The following is a 24956-nucleotide window of genomic DNA, read 5'->3' as shown; positions in this document are numbered from 1 at the left end:
AGTTGATTTTATAAAAAAATGGTTGTAAGTTGATTGAATATGTTTATAGCAGGCTGAATATGTTTAAAAATAGATGGATGAGAAGTACAGCACATAAGACAAACACTGAAAAACTGAATATTATCAGAATTGCCACATTAGAGATAACTATACAAATACTGTAGTGGCACAGTGAAGCAGGTCATCACCTTTGCCTGTGGAATGGAGTAAGTGTTGTTAGGGAGGACCTCACAGAAAAAGTGAAATTTAACTGAGTTTTAAGAATTGAATAAAAGTCCATTGCTCAAAAGGAAAGGATGTACATTCTACAGCGAGATAGCACTTACAGTTTTCAAGGCATGAAATGGCATGGCATTTGCTTTAAATTTTTTAAGTCACTCAGTATAGCTAGAAATTGGATTGTATGTTGAGAGTGGCAGGAGTTAAGGTTGGAGATGGAGGCAGAAGCCAACTCATGGAAGGCCTTATATGCTAAAATCGTTTTATACTATGTCTTGTAAATGATGGAAAGCTCTTAAGGATGGTATTATTATTGTTTATTATTATTGCTTTTTTCCTTGCCTTTCAATAAAGTAACTCTTAAGCCACATTTTTAGGCTAGGCAGTTGTAATTAGATGCCTTTTTGAGGAACCAAACACCTTGGTCACCTTATGCTAATACTACATTAGGATTCATGGTTCAGATGTCTAAATGTTCTGTTGGTTGTTTCTGTGATATCCTTTTTGTCACAGTAATCACTCTGATGTCCACTGTGATTTTTCCTTCCCTTTCTTTATAATTAAACTTACATAGCGAGAGAATGTTATTGAATATAAGCACTGTTTGATTACAAAAAATGAGAACGGAGAATACAACCTCAGTGGTACTAAGAAGAACTTCAGTAATCTTAAAGATCTTCTGAATTGCTACCAGATGGAAACTGTTCGCTCGGACAGTATAATTTTCCAGTTTACTAAATGCTGTCCCCCAAAGCCAAAAGGTAAAATAGTTTTCTAGTTATTTTTAAAATACTGGTCTTGGGTGTTGTATATGGAGGGAGATATCTTCCGTATACTGATTTTGGAGAGAAAAAGCTCCAAACACAATGAATTTTTTCCTCATATGTTGTACAGGCATCCTCTAATAGAATTGTTCAGTTTGATTTGGGTTGTCTATAAGTAACTTAAAGTTGTATAATTCTAAAATTTATTTCAAGAAATAATAATTTCATAGTATCAATAAGCTACTTATTTATTGAACTGAAAGACCTCACAACCAAATTCTCCTGTTATTCTGAAGAAATACTTTCAGATCCTTTTAGAATCTTAATTTCTTTTAAATTATCTTTTAAAATGAAAATAATAAGATTAGAAATCTCTTGAGATAACAGGCATAGTAAAATTCCTGAAAAATTGTACTAATTAAGAAAATGATTATAATTTTGCATATATTATAATAACTGGTTAGAGTACATCAAACTTCAATGAAAAAACTCCTAAAATACTTTTCCATGGGAAAATAAAAAAGAACAATAAGAGGCTGTTAAACATTTCTTTTTTATAGGACACATTTTATTTTATTCCTTTGGAGTAATTTATATTCTCAGTGTGTTTTGATTTTATGTATATTTTTTTTCATTCATTCTATCCTTTTTTTAAACAGACAAATCAAACCTTCTAGTCTTCAGAACCAATGGTATTTCTGACGTACCAACCTCACCAACTTTACAAAGGCATAATAATGTGAACCAAATGGTGTTCCACAAAATTAGAAATGAAGATTTGGTATTTGTAAGTCAATAGATGCTGATTATTGTCTTTTTGAAACAACTGTTATGTCTTTTTAAACAACTGTTCTTCATTTTCTACCCCGCATTCATTCACATGACATTTCAGTTCAGTTCAGTTCAGTCGCTCAGTTGTGTCCACCTCTTTATTGTAACCTATGTTATAAAAAGTTTATAGCAGTTCAGATACTTTCATTTCCTGTGAAAATGTGATACCAAATGAGTTAATTATTTTAAGAATGGAATTGTATTCTCTTTTGAGAAATTTAAAAAATATTAAAAATTAAAAGTCTTCTTCTGAAAAAGTATCTTAATTCTCAGGTTCTCAAGAAAGTAAGGGAAATTCAAAGAAGGTACTGAAAACAGTAGTAACACATAAGAGCTGATGTTTGGCCACAGGACGAATCAAGAGAACTAAGAGCTAAAAGCAGTACAAAAAAGGGCCAAGTCTTGAGTTCTATACAAGACAAGGAGTTATAAGTAAGGCTATCTGTGAATAAAGCCAGGATTCTTAAGTAAATACATCCTCAGTGAAACAGTATATGGATTATGAAAAATTTATCCACTAGCAAAAAGAGAAAAAGAATGTTGTCTGTTTTAGTTGTGCTCTTAAGTTAGGAAAAAGTTCATCTTCAGAATTTGTAATTATAAACTTTTGAATTAAAGTTTATACCACCTGCATGGTTTGAGAAACCCTGAGCCAATAAATTGAAGAAGAACTAAAGAGCCTCTTGATGAAAGTGAAAGAGGAGAGTGAAAAAGTTGGCTTAAAGCTCAACATTCAGAAAACGAAGATCATGGCATCCAGTCCCATCACTTCATGGCAAATAGATGGTGAAACAGTGGAAACAGTGGCTGACTTTATTTTTCTGGACTCCAGAATCACTGCAGATGGTGTTTGCAGCCATGAAATTAAAAGATGCTTACTTCTTGGAAGGAAAGTTATGACCAACTGAGATAGCATATTCAAAAGCAGAGACATTATTTTGCCAACAAAGGTCCATCAAGGCTATGGTTTTTCCAGTGGTCATGTATGGATGTGAGAGTTGGACTGTGAAGAAAGCTGAGCACCAAAGAATTGATGCTTTTGAACTGCGATGTTGGAGAAGACTCTTGAGAGTCCCTTGGACAGCAAGGAGACCCAACCAGTCCATCCTAAAGGAGATCAGCCCTGGGTGTCCATTGGAAGGACTGATGTTGAAGCTGAAACTCCAATACTTTGGCCACCTGATGCGAAGAGCTGACTCATTGGAAAAGACCCTGATGCTGGGAAGGATTGAAGGCAGGAGGAAAAGGGGACAACAGAGGATGAGATGGTTGGATGGCATCACCGACTCGATGGACATGGGTTTGGGTGGACTCTGGGAATTGGTGATGGACAGGGAAGCCTGGCGTGCTGCAATTCATGGAGTCGCAAAGAGTTGGACTGAGCAACCTAACTGAACTGAACCGAACCCAGTAAATTAAAATAATAAGTGGCACTCCTTTAGTAACACCTTGTGGTGGTTGTCAAAAGCAAATATAAAATCTTTCTGGAAGGATATCCTCTTAATGTAGGCCACCTAAGATTCCCACAGATAAAATGACTCCAAACATGAGCTTTAAGCTGAAAATTTAAAAACATATTGAGAAGTAATCCAGGATTAAGTAAGAATCAGCAGACCAACAAGCATCAAAATTATATCTAAGAGCTTCATATAACAGACTTTTCAGATAGAAGCTATAAAATACACATTTATATGTTTAAACATTAAAAGGGAGTTGAAACAAGGGAAAAACCCAAGATAGTATCAACATAGCCCAAAAAGATTTGGGGGAAAAAGTATAAAAATGAAAAGTATACTCATTGACATTTAATAAATGGACAAAGTAAAAGCAAATTATTCATAGTTGAAGAGAGAACTACTGAATTGAAGATCTGAAAATCATTTAAATGTTGCAGATAGGGAGAAAGAAATGGAAATTATGAAAGAAAGCTTAAGGGACATGGAAAGTAGAAAGAGAAAGACCAAACTGGTATCTGAATTCCTTAAGGAGACAATAGATAAAGTTATTCAGAATTACAAAGACATAAATCTTATGTGAGTAACAAGAAGCATGGAGTTGCTAGGTAACCTGACCAACATCACAAAACTAATAATAAGAGTGCAGGCAGCCCTGCTTCAGATTGCAGGCTTTCAGTTATTCTGTAAGGATATATAAGAAGCACTAGTAATAGTAGTAATAGCTGACACTTAATTGAGCATTTACTCTATTGTGGACTGCACTAAATGCTATTGTGTATTTTTTCATTTATTGTTCATGACAGTTCTATGGAAAAATAATCATTATCCCCATTCTTCAGATGAGGATACCACAATAATTGCGGTATAGAAAGATTAAATGGCCTGTAGGAGGTCACACAACTAGTAAGTAGCAATAAAAAACAGGTCAGACATTCTGCACTATCAGGAAAGGCAAGCAAGGAAAGAGACTCACATGCAAATAAATGTAGGTAAACAGTGACATTATAAAAAGTGTTAAAATTGATAGTTATACCTAATTTAGGGCATTTAAGAACAGGGTGAAATCAAATTACATTTTGTTCTTTAATCTTTGTTTTTGTGTTTTATTACTATGAAGAAAGCAGAATATAATTAATATGGAGTCTCAAATCAAGATTTGGTTTGTAAAGGAAATATTTGCTCAGGAATTTTTTTTTTTAACTCTTGTCATTGGACCTATTTCCTAATTCCCACATCTTCCTCCATCCTTACTCATTCTTTCCTTTTTTTTTTTTTGGTTAAAGAATGAAAGCCTTGGCCAAGGAACTTTTACAAAAATTTTTAAAGGTATAAGAAGAGAAATAGGAGACTATGGTCAGCTGCATGAAACAGAAGTTCTTTTAAAAGTTCTGGATAAAGCACATAGAAACTATTCAGAGGTTTGTATATTCTTTATATAATTCATGTAGTTTATGATAGTTAAAATATGCTCTCATACACGCAAAACACATTGATGCATGTGGCCTTTCAAATTATAATTTTTAAAAGTATATATATCAAAGACCTTTCTGAGGATACATTCTGTTGGGGCTAAAAAATAACATAATTTTTTCATTGTAACTAATTTCCAAACTAATTTTTAAGCATGGTGTTCTGTGTTTGATTACATCTTTGCATATATAATACTAAGGCAGTTGGTTTTAAAGTTGGCTCCCCAGAGCTTCCTGGGTTCCACAGGTTTCCTCTGTAATTTAATCTACTTTTTAAAAAGTTTGAAAGGCAGTGTACTGAGGAACGCTGTGTAGGTGAAATGTGGATGGATACCTCTGGGCATCATCTGAAGATGCTAGCCAGCAGAAATCCTGCTGCCAGGTGCCAGAGTCTTTAGCATAGTAAAAATATCACCTAACGTGATGTAACACACATTTATGAACTTAAAATGTCTTAAAAGAAGTCAGTAGAACATAATGTGAAACATACAAGCCAAAGAGTTGTTATAATCCAGAACTCCACAGTGTTGGTGATTGTGATCTTCAACAACCATACCCCGAAGTTCTAGGCAAAGTTTAGTTGAGTTAGAGTGATATTATCTGCCAGTCTCCTGACATAGGTGTTAGACTGTTTTATCTGCCGAGTCATCATTCTTAATTCTTTAGGAAGTGTTAATTGAAGCTCCCATCCATATTTACTGCAGTTGCACATCACTGTCTCTGGTGTATGCAGCTGTATGTATCTCTGTTCTCCACTCTGGCTGCTATGGGTCTAAGATTGTTTATGTTGCATCATTCACATTGCCCTGTATCACGATTGTTCTTTCTCATTGCTGTCTCCTTAAACTAAGCTTAAATCGGCGGTTTCTTGGGAATGAACTCTTAACATCAAGGTTGATGGAAGTTGCAAATCTAAAGGGACCAAAGCACATTGTAGTCTTGTATATAGTCCTGCTGAGAATAGAAGTGCATTTTTCTAATGGCAGAGTATCTTTCTGAACTGTGAATGCTTATAGACATGAAAGGTAATTCTTTTGCAATTTTTATTTTATTTTATTTTTTCTTTTCCTTAGTCTTTCTTTGAAGCAGCAAGCATGATGAGCCAGCTTTCTCACAAACATCTGATTTTAAATTATGGAGTATGTGTCTGTGGAGAGGAGAGTAAGTAAAACCACCAGCTTCCTTTCTGTTAATGTTATGTCTTTCAAAACATCCATTTTTATTTATATAGAAAATTTAATTTTAGGATCATAGTTGGATATCGGTATAACTATAACAAATTAAATATTGTTGAAACAGAAAACACTGTATTTCTTTTTTTAATTTATTAATATTTCCCATACTTTTTCATTTAGGGGAAAAGGAGAATATACTTCCTACAAAGTTTGAAAACAGTGTTGTAGAGCATATAATCCCAGTTCTTTTGGTTTTATACTTATTTCATTGACTCTGTGATGCATTTTTTCACATTAAAAGTATCTGAATGTGATATAATTGATGGTATTTCATAATTAACAATTTAAAAAATTTTGCAGTCCTTAATAATGGGACATAGGACAGTCAGTGGCATCTATGAAATATATATGTAAGTCTTTATGTGCCACATAAAGTTTTACTAAGCTCTTGCTCATTAAAACTCCAAGATCTTTTTTTTTTAATACTAATGTAAATTTCTCTGCAGTAAATTCTTTATTATTAATGTATGAATTATTCTCCAAATTAACCATGGACAACAAAACTTTCATAACATTTGTTTTAGTCACCCAGCAAGATCCAAAGGTGACTTTTGTCACCAAAAATTGTTATGTACCTATGAAAACTAATTTTAATATTAGTTGAAGCAGAGTCATGATTTGAGATTCATTCTATATATGATATTGTGTTTATATATAATTATTTAGATTTCTACCTCTTACTGTTGTGAATAAACTAAAACCCCAAAATGCAGTAGTATATACCTGTTATGCTTTCTTTAAATTATTGTATTTCATGTAATTTAATTTCTTTACCTATAATACTCACATATAACTATAAATATATTTATAAAAGTTTAAAATTCTATATTTTTCATTATATTATACTTTAGCCTTACTATTATTATATTTTAATGCAGATATTCTGGTTCAGGAATTTGTAAAATTTGGATCACTAGATACATACCTGAAAAAGAATAAAAATTCTATAAATATATTATGGAAACTTGAAGTGGCTAAACAGTTGGCATGGGCCATGCATTTTCTAGTAAGTAGTATATTCTTTTGTCAACTTACTGTTTTACATTATGAAGCAGTGTGAAAGGATCTTGACCTGGGAACAAGAAATAAGTCTATAGATGCTGAGTTATTTAAAATAATCTGTGTCACTTGGGGAAAGGGATTATTTTAGGTGTATATTTATATGAAATAAATTTTGAAATAAGTAGTATTGTCATTCCATCAATCTCTTAGAACTGCTGAAGGATAATCTGTAGTTTGTGTACCTTGCCTTTAATGAAAAATTATTTTTTAAAAAAAAGCACTATGGACAGCATAAAAATCCTATAGAAAGTGCCTTCTTACGATATTTGTAGGTAATTGGAAATTATGTCCACTGAGAAAATGATATTGTCAGAAAAGCAAAATACTAGAGAGTCAGCCGGTAATCAGATTCTTCAGAGTGCACCTACTGAACAGAAACAATATTTCTTGTGTCAGCTGCTATCTACAATACATAACAGTTTAAAATCTCAGATTCATAAAGTGAACTGGCATAACGTAGTTTTAAAAATATTAATTTTTCAGAGACTTCCCTGGCAGTCCAGTGGTTAAGACTTAGCACTTCCAAGCAGGGGGTACAGGTCCAATCTCTGGTCAGGGCACTAAGATCCCATATGCTGCTGAGTGTGGCAAAAAATAAATTAATAATTAAATAAAATAGCCTGTAAAAATGATAAAAGTAAGTATTTGTTTTATCATGGGTATAGAGTATTATTTTGTTTAAAATGTAAAATAGGAAGCACAGTGCTGCTATAAAATTTCCTTTTATTTTCTCAAAGTGTACCTTGAAATTAATGTTTACTTAATTTTTGTTTTTTAAATCCATTTGGAGGCCCTGGACATACTAAGTGCTCAAAATTTGTGGATTAATATTTGAATGTTTATGCAATTAATTTTAATAGGAAGAAAAAACCCTTATTCATGGGAATGTGTGCGCCAAAAATGTTCTTCTTATCAGAGAAGAAGACAGGAAGACAGGAAATCCTCCTTTCATCAAACTTAGTGATCCTGGCATTAGTATTACAGTTTTGCCAAAAGACAGTAAGTTCTACAGGAATCAAATTTAACTTCATTAACCTTTGCTTGGAAAGAGGCATAAAAATCATGCTGTTAATTTTTCTCAAACACTATTTTATTGACATATTCTTGCTTAATAAATTTAGTTACCATTTTCAGCAACCTAAATTATAGTTACATCTTAGACTCTTGTCTATTTCTCCTTTCTTATGTTTCCGAACTGTAAAGTGATTTTTTGAAGCAGTTTTAATCCCTAATTAAGTATGAAATGTCAGGTTTTATCCAGTTTTATTGTGAATTTTTTAATATCATTCTTTGAATCACAAGTAAATTTTCTAAATTTTTTTATCTTTAGTCATTAAATAAAATTTTGAGAAGAAATATTTCTAGTTTGAAATTTTTATTTTGTTTCATTATTCAGCTAATTATGACTTCTTTTACTTTTCTTTTGTGTTGGTAACATCCTTAACAAAATTAAAAATTTCAGTCAAAGAGGAGTTTTTTTTGGTCCAAATAGTGTTGTAATTGTGTTTCATTGAATCAGCTAATTTCTCTAATTGAATGCTCTACATTTAGAATCCAGATTTATCAACTTTTGTACATTGATGCATGTTTTCTTTTTTGAGCTAATTATAGTTGAACTCTGTACCTTTATATGACAGTGAGGACAGGGACTATAGGGCAGAAAATGTTATAGGAATTTAGATTTGATACTTGGGGATTTTGCCGTTTGGAGCGGAATGTGAAGAAAGAGAATATATATTCGTATGAAGGAGAAAGGACTCTGTACTCTTACATCTCTTAATTATGCACCAGAAATATTCACATTGCTTTACCACAATATACCAAAAGATGCAACAGTTTATCATTCTTATTTATTTATTTACTTATTTACATACCTGTTTACTTCTGTATATCTATCTTCTATCATTCTGTCTATGCCAGAATACCAGAAGGTAAAGTTAAAGTGTTCCCTCCTTTTGTGAATACCATTTTTCTGATGGGATCAAAGACATCAAAAAATTAACTTGGAAGATTCCATGGTCTGGGCAGAACCTATGTATATCAATATTGTGCCAAGAATATCTTGGTATAATTTAATCATTTGTTTGCCTGTTGGCCCTTGTTTTTCATCTGCAGGTTAGAATAGTCACTACTATTGAGTCGTTAGTACAGATTGAAATGATGTTAACATTACCTTTATTGTTTATACATTGTAAAGAAGTAAAAAGTATATCAAGAAGCAATTTGGGAAAAAATTTATGGGGAAAAAAATATTGTGAATGCATAGCTATTAGGAAAGGGTAGAGAGAACGGGGCAGTAGTTGAAACACTGGTTTAATGAAAAATTTAGTCGATCCAGGATTCATTGTACAGTAACTAATTCTGTGCTATTAACAAATTGTATAACTTTGGGCAAATTATTCAGTCATTATGGGTCTTAATGTTGGCATTGTTAAAGCTGAGATATTGAATTAGGTGATCTCAAAGGTCCCTTCTGGCCCTTAAGCATGTGTATATGCATGAACATACCCCCTCCCCCAGGCAAATTAAAATGATTTGATTATTCCAATTTGTGTGAAATTATTAACATATATAAGAATTGTTTTATTAAGGGAGTTATTTAAGCTTTTTTTTTTTACTCATTTAAAAGTCCTGCAGGAGAGAATACCATGGGTACCACCTGAATGCATTGAAAATCCTAAAAATCTAAACCTGGCAACAGACAAATGGAGTTTTGGTACCACATTGTGGGAAATCTGTAGTGGAGGAGATAAGCCGCTGAGTGCTTTGGATTCTCAAAGAGTAAGTTTATATAAACAGTGAAGTTGTAATTACTTTGTGATCCCTAATATTTCTTTCATATTATTTGATATTCTTTAGCCCATTTTATGTTAAAAAAGGTTGATAATTGCATTTATAATTTATTCTCAACATGTGGTTCTTTAATTATAGAAACTACAATTTTATGAAGATAGGCACCAGCTTCCTGCACCAAAGTGGACAGAATTAGCAAATCTTATTAATAATTGCATGGATTATGAACCAGATTTTAGACCTTCTTTCAGAGCCATTATAAGAGATCTTAATAGTTTGTTTACTCCAGGTATGTACTGTTGGAGCAATCTTAATGATGTATTTAATAAATCCTTACTAATTTTGTAATCCCCCTCTGGGAAGTTCCCTGATGTCTTTTAGACCCGCTTAATTTCTTACATTCATATGACTTTTTCTACCTTATATGTATTCTAGTCTCATTGATTGTGAAGTATTTTCATAAAAGGCTTTTACCCTTTAATAACCTCACTTTAGTTTGCTAGTTAATGAGTAGTACACTGAGAAGCTTATTTGATATTTTATAAACAATTCTTTGTTTTTTAAACTAGCTCTCACATATGGCTGATTAATTTTGTAAACATGAAGTAGATTTTTGTTTGTCCTCTCCTCCTTAAAAAACTTAGCTAAATATACATGTGTCTGACCCATAAATATTTTCTGTTCCAATACTACTTGCTCTTCTTGCCACAAAAATCGGCATACAAACTTACTTTATAAATACTAAAACTGCCTATTTTGGAAAGTATTTGTTTATCCTTTGCAAAAATCTTTACCAAAAACCTGTCCAATTATGAGTTATAATTCAAGGCTTCCATTAACAATCTAAATGTTTAGAGTTGCCTTGTATCAATTTGTATTTAGTGTTTCTAACTCATTATGACTATTTTGGTCAGCCTGAATAAGAATAATTTTAACCCAGAGAATGGATTTGCCAGATTATGGTAGAAATGTTATTTATTTCTCCAGATTATGAACTATTAACAGAAAATGACATGTTACCAAATATGAGAATAGGTGCCCTCGGATTTTCTGGTGCTTTTGAAGACCGAGACCCTACACAATTTGAAGAAAGACACTTGAAATTTCTACAGCAACTTGGCAAGGTAAGGTGTCAGATTTTTAAATAATTGAAGTGTAATCACAAAACATTTTATTTAGGGGAGAAAAGACTTTTCTCTAAAGTTCACTTTCCACAGAGTTTTAGAGTGTTTGTATAACCAGCAAGTACCTACTATATAACATAAGAAACTCTGCTCAATATTTTATAACAACCTAAATGAGAAAAGAATTGGAAAAAAGAACAGATACGTGTATATATATAACTGGATCACTTTGCTCTACACCTAAAACGAGCACAGCATTATCAATCAACTATACTTCAGTATAAAATAAAAGGTTTTTAAAAAAGGTGTTTGTAGAGAAAAGGTTTAGTTTTCAGGTTTTGGGGAAATGCCGTGTTAAATAGCTGTCTTTACTGAAAATTTTGTTGGAACCTTTAACATGTACTGTGCATTGAACATTTTCAAGAGGAGGATAAATTAAGCTATATTTTTCCCAATTAATTTGACCATGAGATTCTTTCTTGGTAGAGGACACTTTAGTTATGAGATAGAAAAAAGAACAATTAATAAACCTTTCCACCAGCCTCCTTTTTTAGTCACCTAAGGAAGAAATAATTAATCTGCTTGCTCATTCAGAGTCCAGATGTTGACTGGAGAAGGCATGTTTACTAGCAGACAGTTTCTCTCTTCTGAAAGGTCACACAGTCAGGCATAGCCTACATATTAGGCTGGTAAAAAAGTTATTGTAGTTTCAGACTGTGAATTTTAAGCCATTGTAACTAGGCTCAAACACATCTTTATTAATCAAAATAGGAACCATTATAATCAGCACATTTTTGCCAATGAGAAATAAGTTTGTTTATTCCTGTAGCATAAAAATCTGTGTTTCAGGATTCGACTGACTTTTGGAATGCATTTTCCCTGCAAAAAATCGTTGAGATGCTGGAAGCAGTGGTAGTCAGTTGGCGAGATGTCAGCTGAATATGGAGAATGAGGCAGAACTTAGTAGTGCGATTCATTCAGCTTTTGAAGCATTTGTTGTGTCGTGTGTGGTTGAGTGTTGTCATGGAGAAGAATTGGGGTTCTTTCTGTTGAGTAGTGCTGGCTTCAAGCATTGCAGTTTTAGGTGCATCTCATCCATTTGTTGGGCATACTTCTCAGATGGAATGGTTTTGCCAGGGTTCAGAAAACTATAGTGGATCAGACAAGCAGCCGATCACCGAACAGTGATCATGACCTTTTTTGTCAAAACCTTTTACCAAACCTCCCAAAGTTTGGCTTTGGGAAGTGCTTTGGAGCTTCTTCTCAGTCCAGCCACTGAGCTGGTTGTCACTGGTTGTATAGAATACACTTTTCATTGCATGTCACAGTCAGATCGATTTCATTGTTGCATAGAATAAGAGAAGACAACACGTCAAAGTGATGATTTTTTTGATTTGTGGTTAGCTCATGAGGCACCCAGCTTTTTCACCTTTCCAGTTTGCTTCAAATGTTGAATGACCATAGAATATTCTTTGGCAACTTTTTGTGTAGTTGTAAGAGGATCAGCTTTGATGATCCTCTGAATTGGTCGTTGTCAACTTCCGATGGCCAGCCACTGTGCTCCTCATCTTCAAGACTCTCAACTCCTTTGCCAAACTTCTTGAACCACCACTGCACTATACATTTGTTAGCAGTTCCTGGGCCAGATGCATTGTTGATGTTGCGAATGGTCTTCTCTGCTTTATCACCTATTTTGAATTGCTCAAATTTGTTTTTTGTCTAACATCATTTCCCTAGTCTAAAATAAATATAAAATAAATGTCAAGTAGTAAGTCACTAGCAAAATGCCATAAAGCGAGAAATGTGCCTTAAAATGATGTATAACATAATCACATTTGTTTAAGAATGTATTCCAATATCAAACAGCAGAGTTCAATGCAAAACCACGATTACTTTTGCACCAACCTATATTTTAAGTAAGATAGAAAAGGCTTACTTCTTAGTAGGTCCAATCATAGTGGTAAGCCCTCATTCTTCCTCTAAGCTTGGTAGTATAGGGTTCTGTACCATGTGACCTTGTGAACTGGATTTTTGGCATGGATGCAATGTGAAGGCCTCACTTAGGTATTGAATCTAAACTAAATGTTCTGATCCAGTTTTGCCAGAGCTAAACATCGGGGGTTATATTATACATTGGCTTAGTTTTATTAATACTTTGATGTCATCCTTTGTAAAATATTCTTGAAAATGTTTCAGAGAGTGTAGCAATGACAAAAATAAGTCTAGGTATTTGGTATATTCATTATATATTGCTGTGCAACAAATTACCCTGAAACTTAACAGCTGGGGAAAAAACAAAACAAAACATTTATTAGGTGAGTCAGGAATCTGGGAGCAACTTAGCTGGATGATTCTAGTGCAGGGTCTCTCTAAAGACTGCAACCAAGGTGTCAGCCAGGTCTTGCAGTTTCATTTGAAAGCTTAACTAGGGAAAGACTGACTTTCAGGCTTGTCACATGGCTATTGATAGGCCTCAGAATATCTGCTTCCTAGCTCACTTACATGGGCCTCTCCACAGGCTGCCTCACAACATGGGAGCTGAGAGCAAACACCCAAGATCAAAGCCATAGTCTTTTTATATCCTTATCTCAGGCATGGCATCTTCTCACTCTTGCCATATTCTGTTCACTGTCAGTTCAGTTCAGTTGCTCAGTTGTGTCCAACTCTATGTGACCCCATGGACTGCAGCACGCCAGGCTTCCCTGTCCATCACCAACCATCTCATCCTCTGTCGTCCCCTTCTCCTCCTGCCTTCAGTCTTTCACTTTCAGTTAATGTTTACTATAAATGAGTTTATAGCCTACACTCAAAGGAAAGGGATTTTAAAAGAGCTTGAATATCAGAATGTAGAGAATATTGGGAGATAATCACAGAAGCTACCAATGACACAGCATGACCTTGGCTTAAGCAGCAGACATTTTTTTCCTCAAGGTTCTCGAGATAAGTCTTAAGATCAAGGTTCCAGTAGGGTTCAATTTCTGGTGAAGGCTCTCTTCTTAGCTTGCCACATGGCAACTTTCTCACTGTGTCCTCATGCGGCAGACAGCACTGGTGTCTCTTCCTCTGCTTGTAATGGCACTAGCCTTACAGGATGAAGGCCTCACTCTTATGACCTTATTTAACCTTTATTACCTCTTCAGAGGCCCTGTCTCCACCACGCTGGGGTTAGGGCTTTATCATACAAATTTGAGGGGATGGGACAAGGACATTCAGTCCATAACAGACCCTTATTCCATACAGCTCACTGACAGTGATATCAAAGTCTATATTGTGAAAAAGAAAAGTTCTTCCTGGAAGTTAGTGACAGAAATTTAGAAATTCCCTGGCATGTCCTTTGGCTTATCTTAAAAAATAATGTTTATTATTTGTTATAATGCTTTTTTGAAGTTGTTTATATTTCAGCCTCTAATTCCTTTTGGAGAAATTAAATATTTAGGCTTACTACACACCTACTAAAATATTGTCTCCTTTTTCTGAAAGTTATTTAATGTGAGTTTAGAGATACATCTTCTAATTCTAGCTGCTGAAATAATCAGAATCAGTAATTTTTCTAGAAAACTTGAGATTTCTATCTTAATGTGATATGTGTTGTTTAAGGGTAATTTTGGGAGTGTGGAGATGTGCCGGTATGACCCTCTACAAGACAATACTGGGGAGGTGGTGGCTGTGAAAAAGCTCCAGCACAGTACTGAAGAGCACCTCAGAGACTTTGAAAGAGAAATTGAAATCCTTAAATCCTTGCAGCATGACAACATTGTAAAGTACAAAGGAGTCTGCTACAGTGCTGGTATGTTGCCCGTTGATACTTTTTTTGAATTTAGGATATGTGTTTGGCATAGTGGGTAATAGAAACATATGATGTCTCAAGATCTGGACTTAAAATATTCCAGTGCCCAGAGAAGGAACATTCTGTATGACTGGAGATTGTGTTTGGTGTTGGTGGGCTGTAACTACAGGAAATCCTTGATTACTTGGCTGATCATTCTTTTCACTGAGGATGATGGTTACCATTTTTGCTTTAGCATACCAAGGGAATATCATTTCTAAATAAATTGTTCATATTTTCTATGAAAATATTATTTTTTAATTAGATCCTTTTTATTCAGTATAGATGAAGAGAAAGTAAGTTTTCTCATCAGCTTATTTTGATTTGCATAAATGGTTACAGGAGATTAAAACATAAGTATTTCTAAAACTTTCTGTTCAGACCATTTTGATTCAGAAAGTTAGTGTTCCTAACTACCACATGACCTTTAATTTATAATCAGATTTTGTCATCTTAGACTCAGATTTTATATCTCTTTAGGTCATTCATACAGTTATCTTACATTAGTTCATCAATAAAACATGACAGAATAAAACATTACGTTCTCATTTGTGTGTTAATAGGCCGGCATAATCTAAGATTAATTATGGAGTATTTACCATATGGAAGTTTACGAGACTATCTCCAAAAACATAAAGAACGGATAGATCATAAAAAACTTCTGCAGTACACATCTCAGATATGCAAGGTACCTAATATCCTGGCTATTTGTTATAAATGAAGAGAGTTTGTGCTTAGTTGCTCAGTCATGTCTGACTCTTTTGCAACCCCATGGACTATAGCCCGCCAGACTCCTTTGTTCATGGGTTTCTCTAGGCAAGAATATTGGAGTGGGTAGCCATTCCCTTCTCCAGGGGATCTTCCTGACCCAAGGATTGAACCTAGGTCTCCTGTATCACAGGTGGATTCTTTACCATCTGAGCCACCAGGGAAGCCCAAATAAAGAGCATACGTTGAAGTAATTATTAAGAAATAATATATTTTTTTCTATTTTCTCTAGAATTTTCCTTAGATAATTAAGGGAGTAGATAAGCAGAAGACTAAATTGTTTACGTTTATAAAGCTGGCTAAAAGAAAAATGTTATTTTATCCATAGGGCATGGAATATCTTGGTACAAAAAGGTATATCCACAGAGATCTGGCGACAAGGAATATATTAGTGGAGAATGAAAACAGAGTTAAAATAGGAGATTTTGGATTAACCAAAGTCTTGCCACAAGACAAAGAGTATTACAAAGTGAAAGAGCCTGGTGAAAGTCCCATATTCTGGTGAGTATGTTTTAGTACCATAAAATGAAGTTTTAGAGCACAAACTTCAAACTTTATTTTTAGTAGTTTGTCATTTACATATTTATAATAATAATCAATGAAGTTATTCCCTGTGTTTTTCACTGGGAATTTTATGGTTTTAGGTCAAACATTCAAGGTTTTAATCTGTTTTGATGTTAATTTTTATATGTGGTGTAAGATAATGGTGTAATTTCATTCTTTTGCATGTATCTGTGCAGTTTTCTCAACCCCATTTATTGGAGAACTGTTCTTTCTCCATGCTACCTCCAGCTTTGTTCTTCTTTATCAAGGTTTTTCCCTTTCTCAAAGGATCTTTGTAGTTTCATACAAATTTTAGAATTTTTTCTAGTTCTGTGAAATTTTGATAAGAACTGCATTAGATCTGTAGATTGCTTTGAGTGCTGTTGTTGTTGTTCAGTAGCTGCGTTGTGTCTGACTCTTTGCGACCCCATGGACTGTAGCACACCAGGCTTCCCTGTCCTTCACCATCTCCCGGAGTTTGCCCAAATTCATGTCAATTGTATCGGTGATGCCATCCAGCTATCTCATCCTCTGATGCCCTCTTCTCCTTCTGCCCTCAATCTTTCCTAGCTTCAGGGACTTTTCCAATGAGTCAGCTGTTCGCCTCAGGTGACCAAAACACTAGAGCTTCAGCTTCAGCCTCAGTCCTTCCAGTGAGTGTTCAAAGCTGATTGATTTTGATCTCTTTGCTTTAAGATTGACTTGTTTGGTCTCCTTGCTGTCCATGAGACTCTCAAGAGTCTTCTCCAGCACCACAGTTTGAAAGCATCAATTCTTTGGCGCTCTACCTTCCTTATGGTCCAGTTCTCACATCCATACATGACTACTGGAAAGACCATAGCCTTGACTATATGGACCTTAGTCAGCAAACTGATGTCCTTCCTTTTTAATATACTGTCTAGGTTTGTTATAGCTTTCTTCCAAGAAGCAAGCATCTTCTAATTTCATGGCTGCAGTCACCATCTGCAGTGATTTTAGAGCCCAAGAAGAGGAAATCTGTCACTGCTTCCACCTTTCCCCTTCTCTATTTGCCATGAAGTAATGAGATCAGATGCTGTGATCTTGGTTTTGTAATACTGAGTTTTAAGCCAGCTTTTTCATTCTCCTCTTTAGAGGTTCTTTAGTTCCTCTTTGCTTTCTGCCACTAAAGTGGTATTATCATCTGCATATCTGAAGTTGTTGATATTTCTCCCGGCAATCTTGATTACAGCTTGTAACTCATCCTCCATGGGGTTGCAAAGAGTTGGGCACGACTAAGCGACTAACACACTAACTTGCTAGCATGGGAAATGAGTGCAGTTGTCTGGTAGTTAGAGCATTCTTTAGTAGTCTGCTTCTTGGGAACTGGGATGAAGATCAACTTTTTCCTGTCCTGTGGCCACTGCTGAGTTTTTCAAAGTTGCTGACATATTGAGTGCAGAACTTTACTAGTTACCTAGGTTGGTCATAGCTTTTCTTCCAAAGAGCAAGCATCTTTTAATACCATGGCTGCAGTCACCATCCAGTGATTTTGGAGCCTAAGAAAATAAAATCTGTCACTGTTTCCATTGTTTCACCATCTATTTGCCGAGAAGTGATGGGACCAGTTGCCATGATCTTAGTTTTTTGAATGTTGAGTTTTAAGCCAGCTTTTTACTCTCCTCTTTCACTTTCATCAAGAGGCTCTTCAGTTCCTCTTCACTTTCTGCCATTTTCAGTCTTTATTTCTGCCCTCATTTCTGTTATTTCCTTCCTTCTAATAACTTTGGACTTTGATCTTGTTTTTCTAGTTACTTTAGGTGTAAATTCAGATTGTTTGTGAGATTTTTCTTGTTTCTTGAGGTAGGCCTGTATTGTTACGAGCTTCCTTCCTAGAACTACTTTTGGTGCATTCAGTAGATTTTGGTATGCTTTATTTCTGTTTTCATTTGTTTTTGGATTTTATTTTTCTCTTTTGATTTCTTCATTGATCTATTAGTTGTTTAGTAGCATGTTGTTTATTTTTAAAATTTTATGTTTATTCTTTTGGGCTGCACTGGATCTCTGTTGCTGTGCACCAGCTTTCTCTAGTTGCAGCTAGCAGGGGCTGTTTTCTAATTGTAGTGCCCTGGCTTCTATTGTGGTGGCTTCTCTTGTTGGATAGCATGGGCTCTAGGGTGTGCAGGCTTCAGTAGTTGTACAGGGGCTCAGTAGCTGCAGCTTGTAGGCTGTAGAGCGTGGACTCAGTAGTTGTGGCACATGGGCCTAGTTGTCCCATGGCACATGCAGTCTTCCCAGACAAGGAATTGAACCAATGTCGCCTGTATTGCAAGGTGGATTCTTAACCACTGCATGCTGTTTAATCTTCATATTTTTGTAGTTTTCCAATTTTCTTATCGTGATCTCTAATTTCATACCATTATAGTTGGAAAAGATGGTTGATATGATTTCAGTCTTGTTGAATTATTGAGGCAACTTGTGGCTTAATATGTGATCTATCTTGGAATATTCCATGTGCATCTTAGAAGAATGAGTATTCTGTACATACCTTTGAACTCCATCTCACCTAATATGTCATTTAAGGCCAGCTGTTTCCTTACTGATTTTTCTGTGAATGATCTATCAACTGCTGTAAGTAGGGTGTTAAAGTCCCCTACTGTTCTTATTGTATTGCTTTTAATTTCTCCCTTAAGGTCTGATAATATTTGCTTTATATATTTTGGTGCTCCTATGTATGTATAAATGTGTATTTATAAATATATTTTCCTTCCGTCTAGTCTGTGTGTGTCTTTACTTCTGAAATGAATCTCTTTTATGTATACATAGATATATACACAGATGATGCAATTTTATGTACATACACATACAATGGAATACTACTTAGCCTTAAAAAATAATGAAATTTTGACATTTGCAACAACATGGGTGAATTTAGAGGGTCAGACAGAGAAAGATAAATACTGTATGATATCACTTATATTTGGAATCAAAAATACAACAAACTAGAGAATATAACAAAAAAAGAAGCAGACTCTCAGATACAGAGAGTAAACTAGTGGTTACAAGTAGGAAAGGACATTATGGGGGTGGCCGAATGGGAGGTACAAACTGCTGGATGTAAGATAAGTTACAGGGGTATATTTGTTCAACATGGAGAATATAGCTAATATTTTGTACTAACTGTAAATGGTATAAACCTTTAAAAATCATATAAAAATTAAAAAAAAATCAGGTGCAAAAAAGGTGTATTAAACCAACATTAAAGAAATTTGCAAAAGTGTAAAACATAATACTCTAAATACAATATTTGTTGTTTTAGAAAATATTTTTTATAAAAATATTATTTATGCTAGTATTACTGGGTTTATTGTTATTTTTAATGATACTTTTATGTCTCCTTGGTTTTGAAATCTAATATAGTAAATATTAGTAGATACAACCCTCATAAACAAAAGCTTTGGGGGCACATCAGTAATTTTTTAGTGTATAGGGGACTTCACACCAGAACTGGAGGTATAGAGGATGCATTGTATTAAGGAGAGGCTAACAGCAGAGAGGACTAGACAACTTTTTCAGGTATCTAGGTTGTTGATTTTGAAACCCTTTGTGCATATATACCCATTGAAAGAATCATCAAAAGCTATATTCTTTATGAAACATTTAAAAATTTTATATGGTTGTAAATATTTTATAAAGTATTATAAATAATGACATTAATACAAGATGTATCAGTCCTTTAGAGGTAAACAGTGAAATCCAAATGCCACAGCAACTTGATACAGATTGTCACAGGTTGCCATTTCCTTCTCCAGGGGATCTTCCTGACCCAGGGATCAAACCTGGGTCTCCCGCATTGTAGGCAGACGCTTTACCATCTGAGCTACCAGGGAAGCTCATCAAAAGCTATATTCTTTATGAAACATTTAAAAATTTTATAGGATTGTAAATATTTTGTAAAGTATTATAAATAATGACATTAATACAAGGTGTGTCAATCCTTTAGAGGTATACAGTGAAATCCAAATGCCACAGCAACTTGATACAGATTGTCACCACTTAAAAAGGTATAGGAAGAGACTTTCTTTTTGATAGAAACTTTGTTATTCCTTTTTCTCTTTAAAATTATGTTTACACCACCCTTCTCAGAATTCTGCTTAATGTATTTTATTTTGCACTTGGAATATATCTTGATAATCTCCTTTGTAACCAAAATACATATATAAATTGAATTAATTTTAAATTTCCCATGACCACAAAACTATTCATGTTTTTTTTTCTCTTCTGGATTGAACTATCATTGAAGTTACTGTCAGGGTGCAATTTCCAATGCAATATAAGTGAATTATTAATTTGGATTAGTAATTTGACTAGTTCTTTAAAAATCCCCCTCCAACTAGTCCATACAGCCTTAGATAAATATTATTTACTTGTATAATGGGACCAGATTCAACATAAATTCCAAGTTTACTTTTGTTTTTGTAAACACAGAGAAAACTTTTTTGTGTAAATGAGATGGGAATGGAAGTTTTGTTATAACAGTGTCATTCACGTTTGTGACTTGTGATAAGCAAAACAGTATACAGTGATCTACCAATAGAATTTGTTAGCTGGCAATTTCATTAGATCCATTCTGTTTTCAATTTCATAGAAAACAAAGAATTAAACCCACTTGATTTTCAAAAGTGGATTTACTACCCAGTCATTAGGGTCTTTAATTTTCTCAGTTTCTGGGAAGTATGCCAAAAATTTTTTTCCAAATTAATTCAAATCATGGTATTACTCTCATGTAGAGGCATCTTGTTTATACATTTATAAAAAGTTAAAAAACAGAATATTAATTTTGATACAGTATTTTAAATAACGTTCTGTCATTTTTAAATACATGATTTAAATATGGCAATCCCTTGCACTGTCTCAAAGATTGAGTCACTTAATGAAGAATGTCCTTCATTCAGTCTGCTTAGCAATACCAGGCCTCATAAACAAATACACTTATTTTCTGACAGAAAAAACTTTAGTTCATTTTTCAGTTCAAGTAATTAATGTTATGAAATACTGCTTTTAAAAAAATCATTATAAACTATAGAACACATGTGCAGAGAGACAAGTTTACAATGAAGCCTAACAAGGCATATCTATCAGAGTTCCTTCCTTTTGAGAGTCTTTCTTTTCTAATTTTAAATATTCACTTTCATACCTAACTTTATATTCTTATCATAAAGAAAGCCCCTAAAGCTTTGGGCCCTGTATTTCTTCCTGAATATCTGGAAAGATTAGTCACAAAGGAAGTCAGGATAAGCTTACGTGCATGCTAAGTCGCATCAGTCGTATCCGACTCTGCTACCTCGTGGACTGTAGCCTTCCTCTCCAGAGGAGGAGTGCAGGCTCCTCCATCTGTGGGATCCTCCAGGTGAGGATAGTGGAGTGGGTTGCCGTGCCCTCCTCCAGGGCAGGATAAGCTTAAGATGATGTATATTTAGTACAATTAATTTCATTATTAAACAATTAAGATAAACCACTTCTCATTACTTAATTTCCTAATACATAATACAGAATAAAATATCATTAAGATTATGTTTTATGAGGTAAGGCATATGGTAAAAGGCCTATTACTCCTTCAGCAAATAAATGTTTTAAGGAAATTGAATTCTGATGTTTGACTTTGTACTGCTCAGTCGTGTCAGCTCTTTGCAACCTGTAGACTGTAATTCACCAGGGATTTTTCAGGCAAGAATACTGGAGTGAGTTTCCATTTCCTTCTCCAGCACTTCCCCACCCAGTGATCCAGCCCATGTCTCTTGTATCTCCTGCATTGATAGGTGAATTCTTTACCAGTATTGCCACCTGGGAAGCCTGATGTTTGACTTTGGGGATTCACTAATAAGAAGCTTGTATAAAAATCAGAAACTATATCATTGTCATCATGATCAAGATTTTATGCATTTAATGAAAAAGAAAGCTATATACTGCTAGAAACTAATCAGATAGTTAGCATATTGTTTTATTTTCATAGTAGCAAGTAAAAATATTAAGTGTTTTATATAAGTAAATGAGGTCAACTAATTTTTACATAAATATTTCAGAAGGAGTTGATAGAATATATTTTAACTAACTTATTGAAAAGTAAACACTAAATCTAAATTTGAAAGAAATCATAACTTTTATCCATAGGATTTAGCCACCATATTTTTAAAAATATGTAATTTCATTTAAAAGAATCATTGTCATCTATATTGCTTTTATTGTTCAAAAGTGTTGTTTAGCTTACAGCTTGCCCTGTAGGTTTGTATTAAGAACTAAGGGAAAATGCTTCTGCTGAGATTTTTTTTTAATTTATTTATTTTAATTAGAGGCTAATTACTTTACAATATTTTATTGCTTTTGCCATACATCAACATTAATCCACCGCGGGTGTACATGTGTTCCCAATCCTGAACCCCCCTCCCTCTTCCCTCCCCGTACCATCCCTCTGGGTCGTCTCAGTGCACCAGCCCCAAGCATCCTGTATCCTTCATCACACCTAGACTGGCAATTCGTTTCTTATATGATATTATACATGTTTCAATGCCATTCTCCAAATCATCCCACCCTCTCCCTCTCCCACAGAGTCCAAAAGACTGTTCTATACATCTGTGTCTCTTTTGCTGTCTCGCATACAGGGTTATTGTTACCATCTTTCTAAATTCCATATATATGCGTTAGTATACCGTATTGGTGTTTTTCTTTCTGGCTTACTTCACTCTGTATAATCAGCTCCAGTTTCATCCATCTCATTAGAACTGATTCAAATGTATTCTTTTTAATGGCTGAGTAATACTCCATTGTGTATATGTACCAAAACTTTCTTATCCATTCATCTGCTGATGGACACCTAGGTTGCTTCCATGTCCTGGCTATTATAAACAGTGCTGTGATGAACATTGGAGTACACGTGTCTCTTTCAATTCTGGTTTCCTCGGTGTGTATGCCCAGCAGTGGGATTGCTGGGTCATAAGGAAGTTCTATTTCCAGTTTTTTAAGGAATCTCCACACTGTTCTCCATAGTGGCTGTACTAGTTTGCATTCCCACCAACAGTGTAAGAGGGTTCCCTTTTCTCCACACCCTCTCCAGTGTTTATTGCTTGTAGACTTTTGGATTGCAGCCATTCTGACTGGCGTGAAATGGTACCTCATTGTGGGTTTTAATTTGTATTTCTCTGATAATGAGTGATGTTGAGCATCTTTTCATGTGTTTGTTAGCCATCTGTATGTCTTCTTTGGAGAAATGTCTATTTAGTTCTTTGGCCCATTTTTTGATTGGGTCGTTTATTTTTCTGAAATTGAGCTGTAGGAGTTGCTTGTATATTTTTGAGATTAGCTGTTTGTCAGTTGCTTCATTTGCTATTATTTTCTCCCATTCTGAAGGCTGTCTTTTCACCTTGCTTATAGTTTCCTTTGTTGTGCAGAAGCTTTTAATTTTAACTAGGTCCCATTTGTTTATTTTTGCTTTTATTTCCAGTATTCTGGGAGGTCGGTCATAAAGGATCCTGCTGTGATTTATGTCAGAGAGTGTTTTGCCTATGTTCTCCTCTAGGAGTTTTGTATATAGATCAATGGAACAAAATAGAAAGCCCAGAGATAAATCCACACACCTATGGATACCTTATCTTCGACAAAGGAGGCAAGAATATACAATGGATTAAAGACAGTCTCTTTAACAAGTGGTGCTGGGAAAACTGGTAAACCACTTGTAAAAGAATGAAACTAGAACACTTTCTCGGAGAAGGCAATGGCACCCCACTCCAGTACTCTTGTCTGGAAAATCCCATGGATGGAGGAGCCTGGTGGGCTGCAGTCCATGGGGTCATTAAGAGTCGGACATGACTGAGCGACTTCACTTTCACTTTTCACTTTCATGCATTGGAGAAGGAAATGGCAACCCACTGCAGTATTCTTGCCTGGTGAATCCCAGGGACGGGGGAGCCTGGCAGGCTGCCGTCTATGGGGTCGCACAGAGTTGGACACGACTGCAGCGACTTAGCAGCAGCAGAACACTTTCTAACACCATACACAAAAATAAACTCAAAATGGATTAAAGATCTAAATGTAAGACCAGAAACTATAAAACTCCTTGAGATTTTTTTTTTAATTATTAAAGCAGGGTTTTGAATTAATGGCAAATCCTTATACTGTTCTTGCTATAGAGCCCCTTGGAAAATATGTGTATGTTTTTCTGCTTACTCCTCACCTGGTTTGAAGATCTCTGTACTAGTTATGAGATAAAGATCTAACCGAAGACTGTAATGGCAGTATTGGATTGGAAGGCTGATTGGAGACATATCTAAGACATACTAAAGAAACTTAGTGACTCAGTCGACTTTGGAGTGAGAGATGAGTCAAATATAATTCTTAAGATTTTCAGTTTAGGGAGTTGGATAGATTTGAGGCCATTCATTGATTGCACAGAGAAAGCAAAATAATCTTGAACAGATGGGCTGGATTTCTCTTTGCCTATGGAACTTTAATGTGTAAATTTTCAGTAAGTCTGAAACACAAGAGAAATGTCAAAGATAAAGTGGCTGTAAATTTGGGAGACCTTAGTGTGTAAGTGGATGATACTATCTAAGGGAAATTTTTTGAAAGAGAGGAAAAGCTCTGATGATGGAACTTGGGGGAAACCCAACTTTAGAGAATGGAGAAAAGGAGGGAGCGTGCTGGGGAAATGGTATTAAAAACGAATCTCCTTGCAACCCAGAAAGCCTCTCCCCCAAAACAGAAAGAAAACAGTTCATTACTGAGTAAACATTAATCCAGAAAGTAATGTGCATCATAAGCAGTCTGCTAAGAGATTACAAAAAAACAGAAAGAAATCTCACTCTTGGAAATGGCCAAGCCAGTTCAACTCGTTCCATATATGTTCTCAGGATA

At 34.8% G+C, this 24956-nt stretch overlaps 1 protein-coding gene across 2 annotated transcripts in view; it reads left to right on the top strand.

Annotated features, from left to right (window-relative positions):
• The window catches only part of JAK2 (Janus kinase 2), a 117197-nt gene that overhangs the window by 87162 nt on the left and 5079 nt on the right, over positions 1-24956 (top strand). For both annotated transcript variants that reach the window (XM_040242647.1, XM_040242722.1), the window contains exons 11-22: positions 794-980; positions 1643-1770; positions 4555-4689; positions 5814-5901; positions 6854-6981; positions 7898-8036; positions 9667-9818; positions 9969-10119; positions 10818-10954; positions 14552-14741; positions 15344-15468; positions 15877-16049. In XM_040242647.1, the coding sequence (XP_040098581.1) occupies positions 794-980; positions 1643-1770; positions 4555-4689; positions 5814-5901; positions 6854-6981; positions 7898-8036; positions 9667-9818; positions 9969-10119; positions 10818-10954; positions 14552-14741; positions 15344-15468; positions 15877-16049 (1733 nt within the window). The remainder of the gene's footprint in view (positions 1-793; positions 981-1642; positions 1771-4554; positions 4690-5813; positions 5902-6853; positions 6982-7897; positions 8037-9666; positions 9819-9968; positions 10120-10817; positions 10955-14551; positions 14742-15343; positions 15469-15876; positions 16050-24956) is intronic.

Source organism: Oryx dammah, unplaced genomic scaffold, assembly GCF_014754425.2.
Source record: "Oryx dammah isolate SB20612 unplaced genomic scaffold, SCBI_Odam_1.1 HiC_scaffold_1, whole genome shotgun sequence".
Lineage (NCBI taxonomy): Eukaryota > Metazoa > Chordata > Mammalia > Artiodactyla > Bovidae > Oryx > Oryx dammah.
Note: the sequence above shows the minus strand (reverse complement) of the source record. Positions and strands in the feature narration are given on the sequence as shown.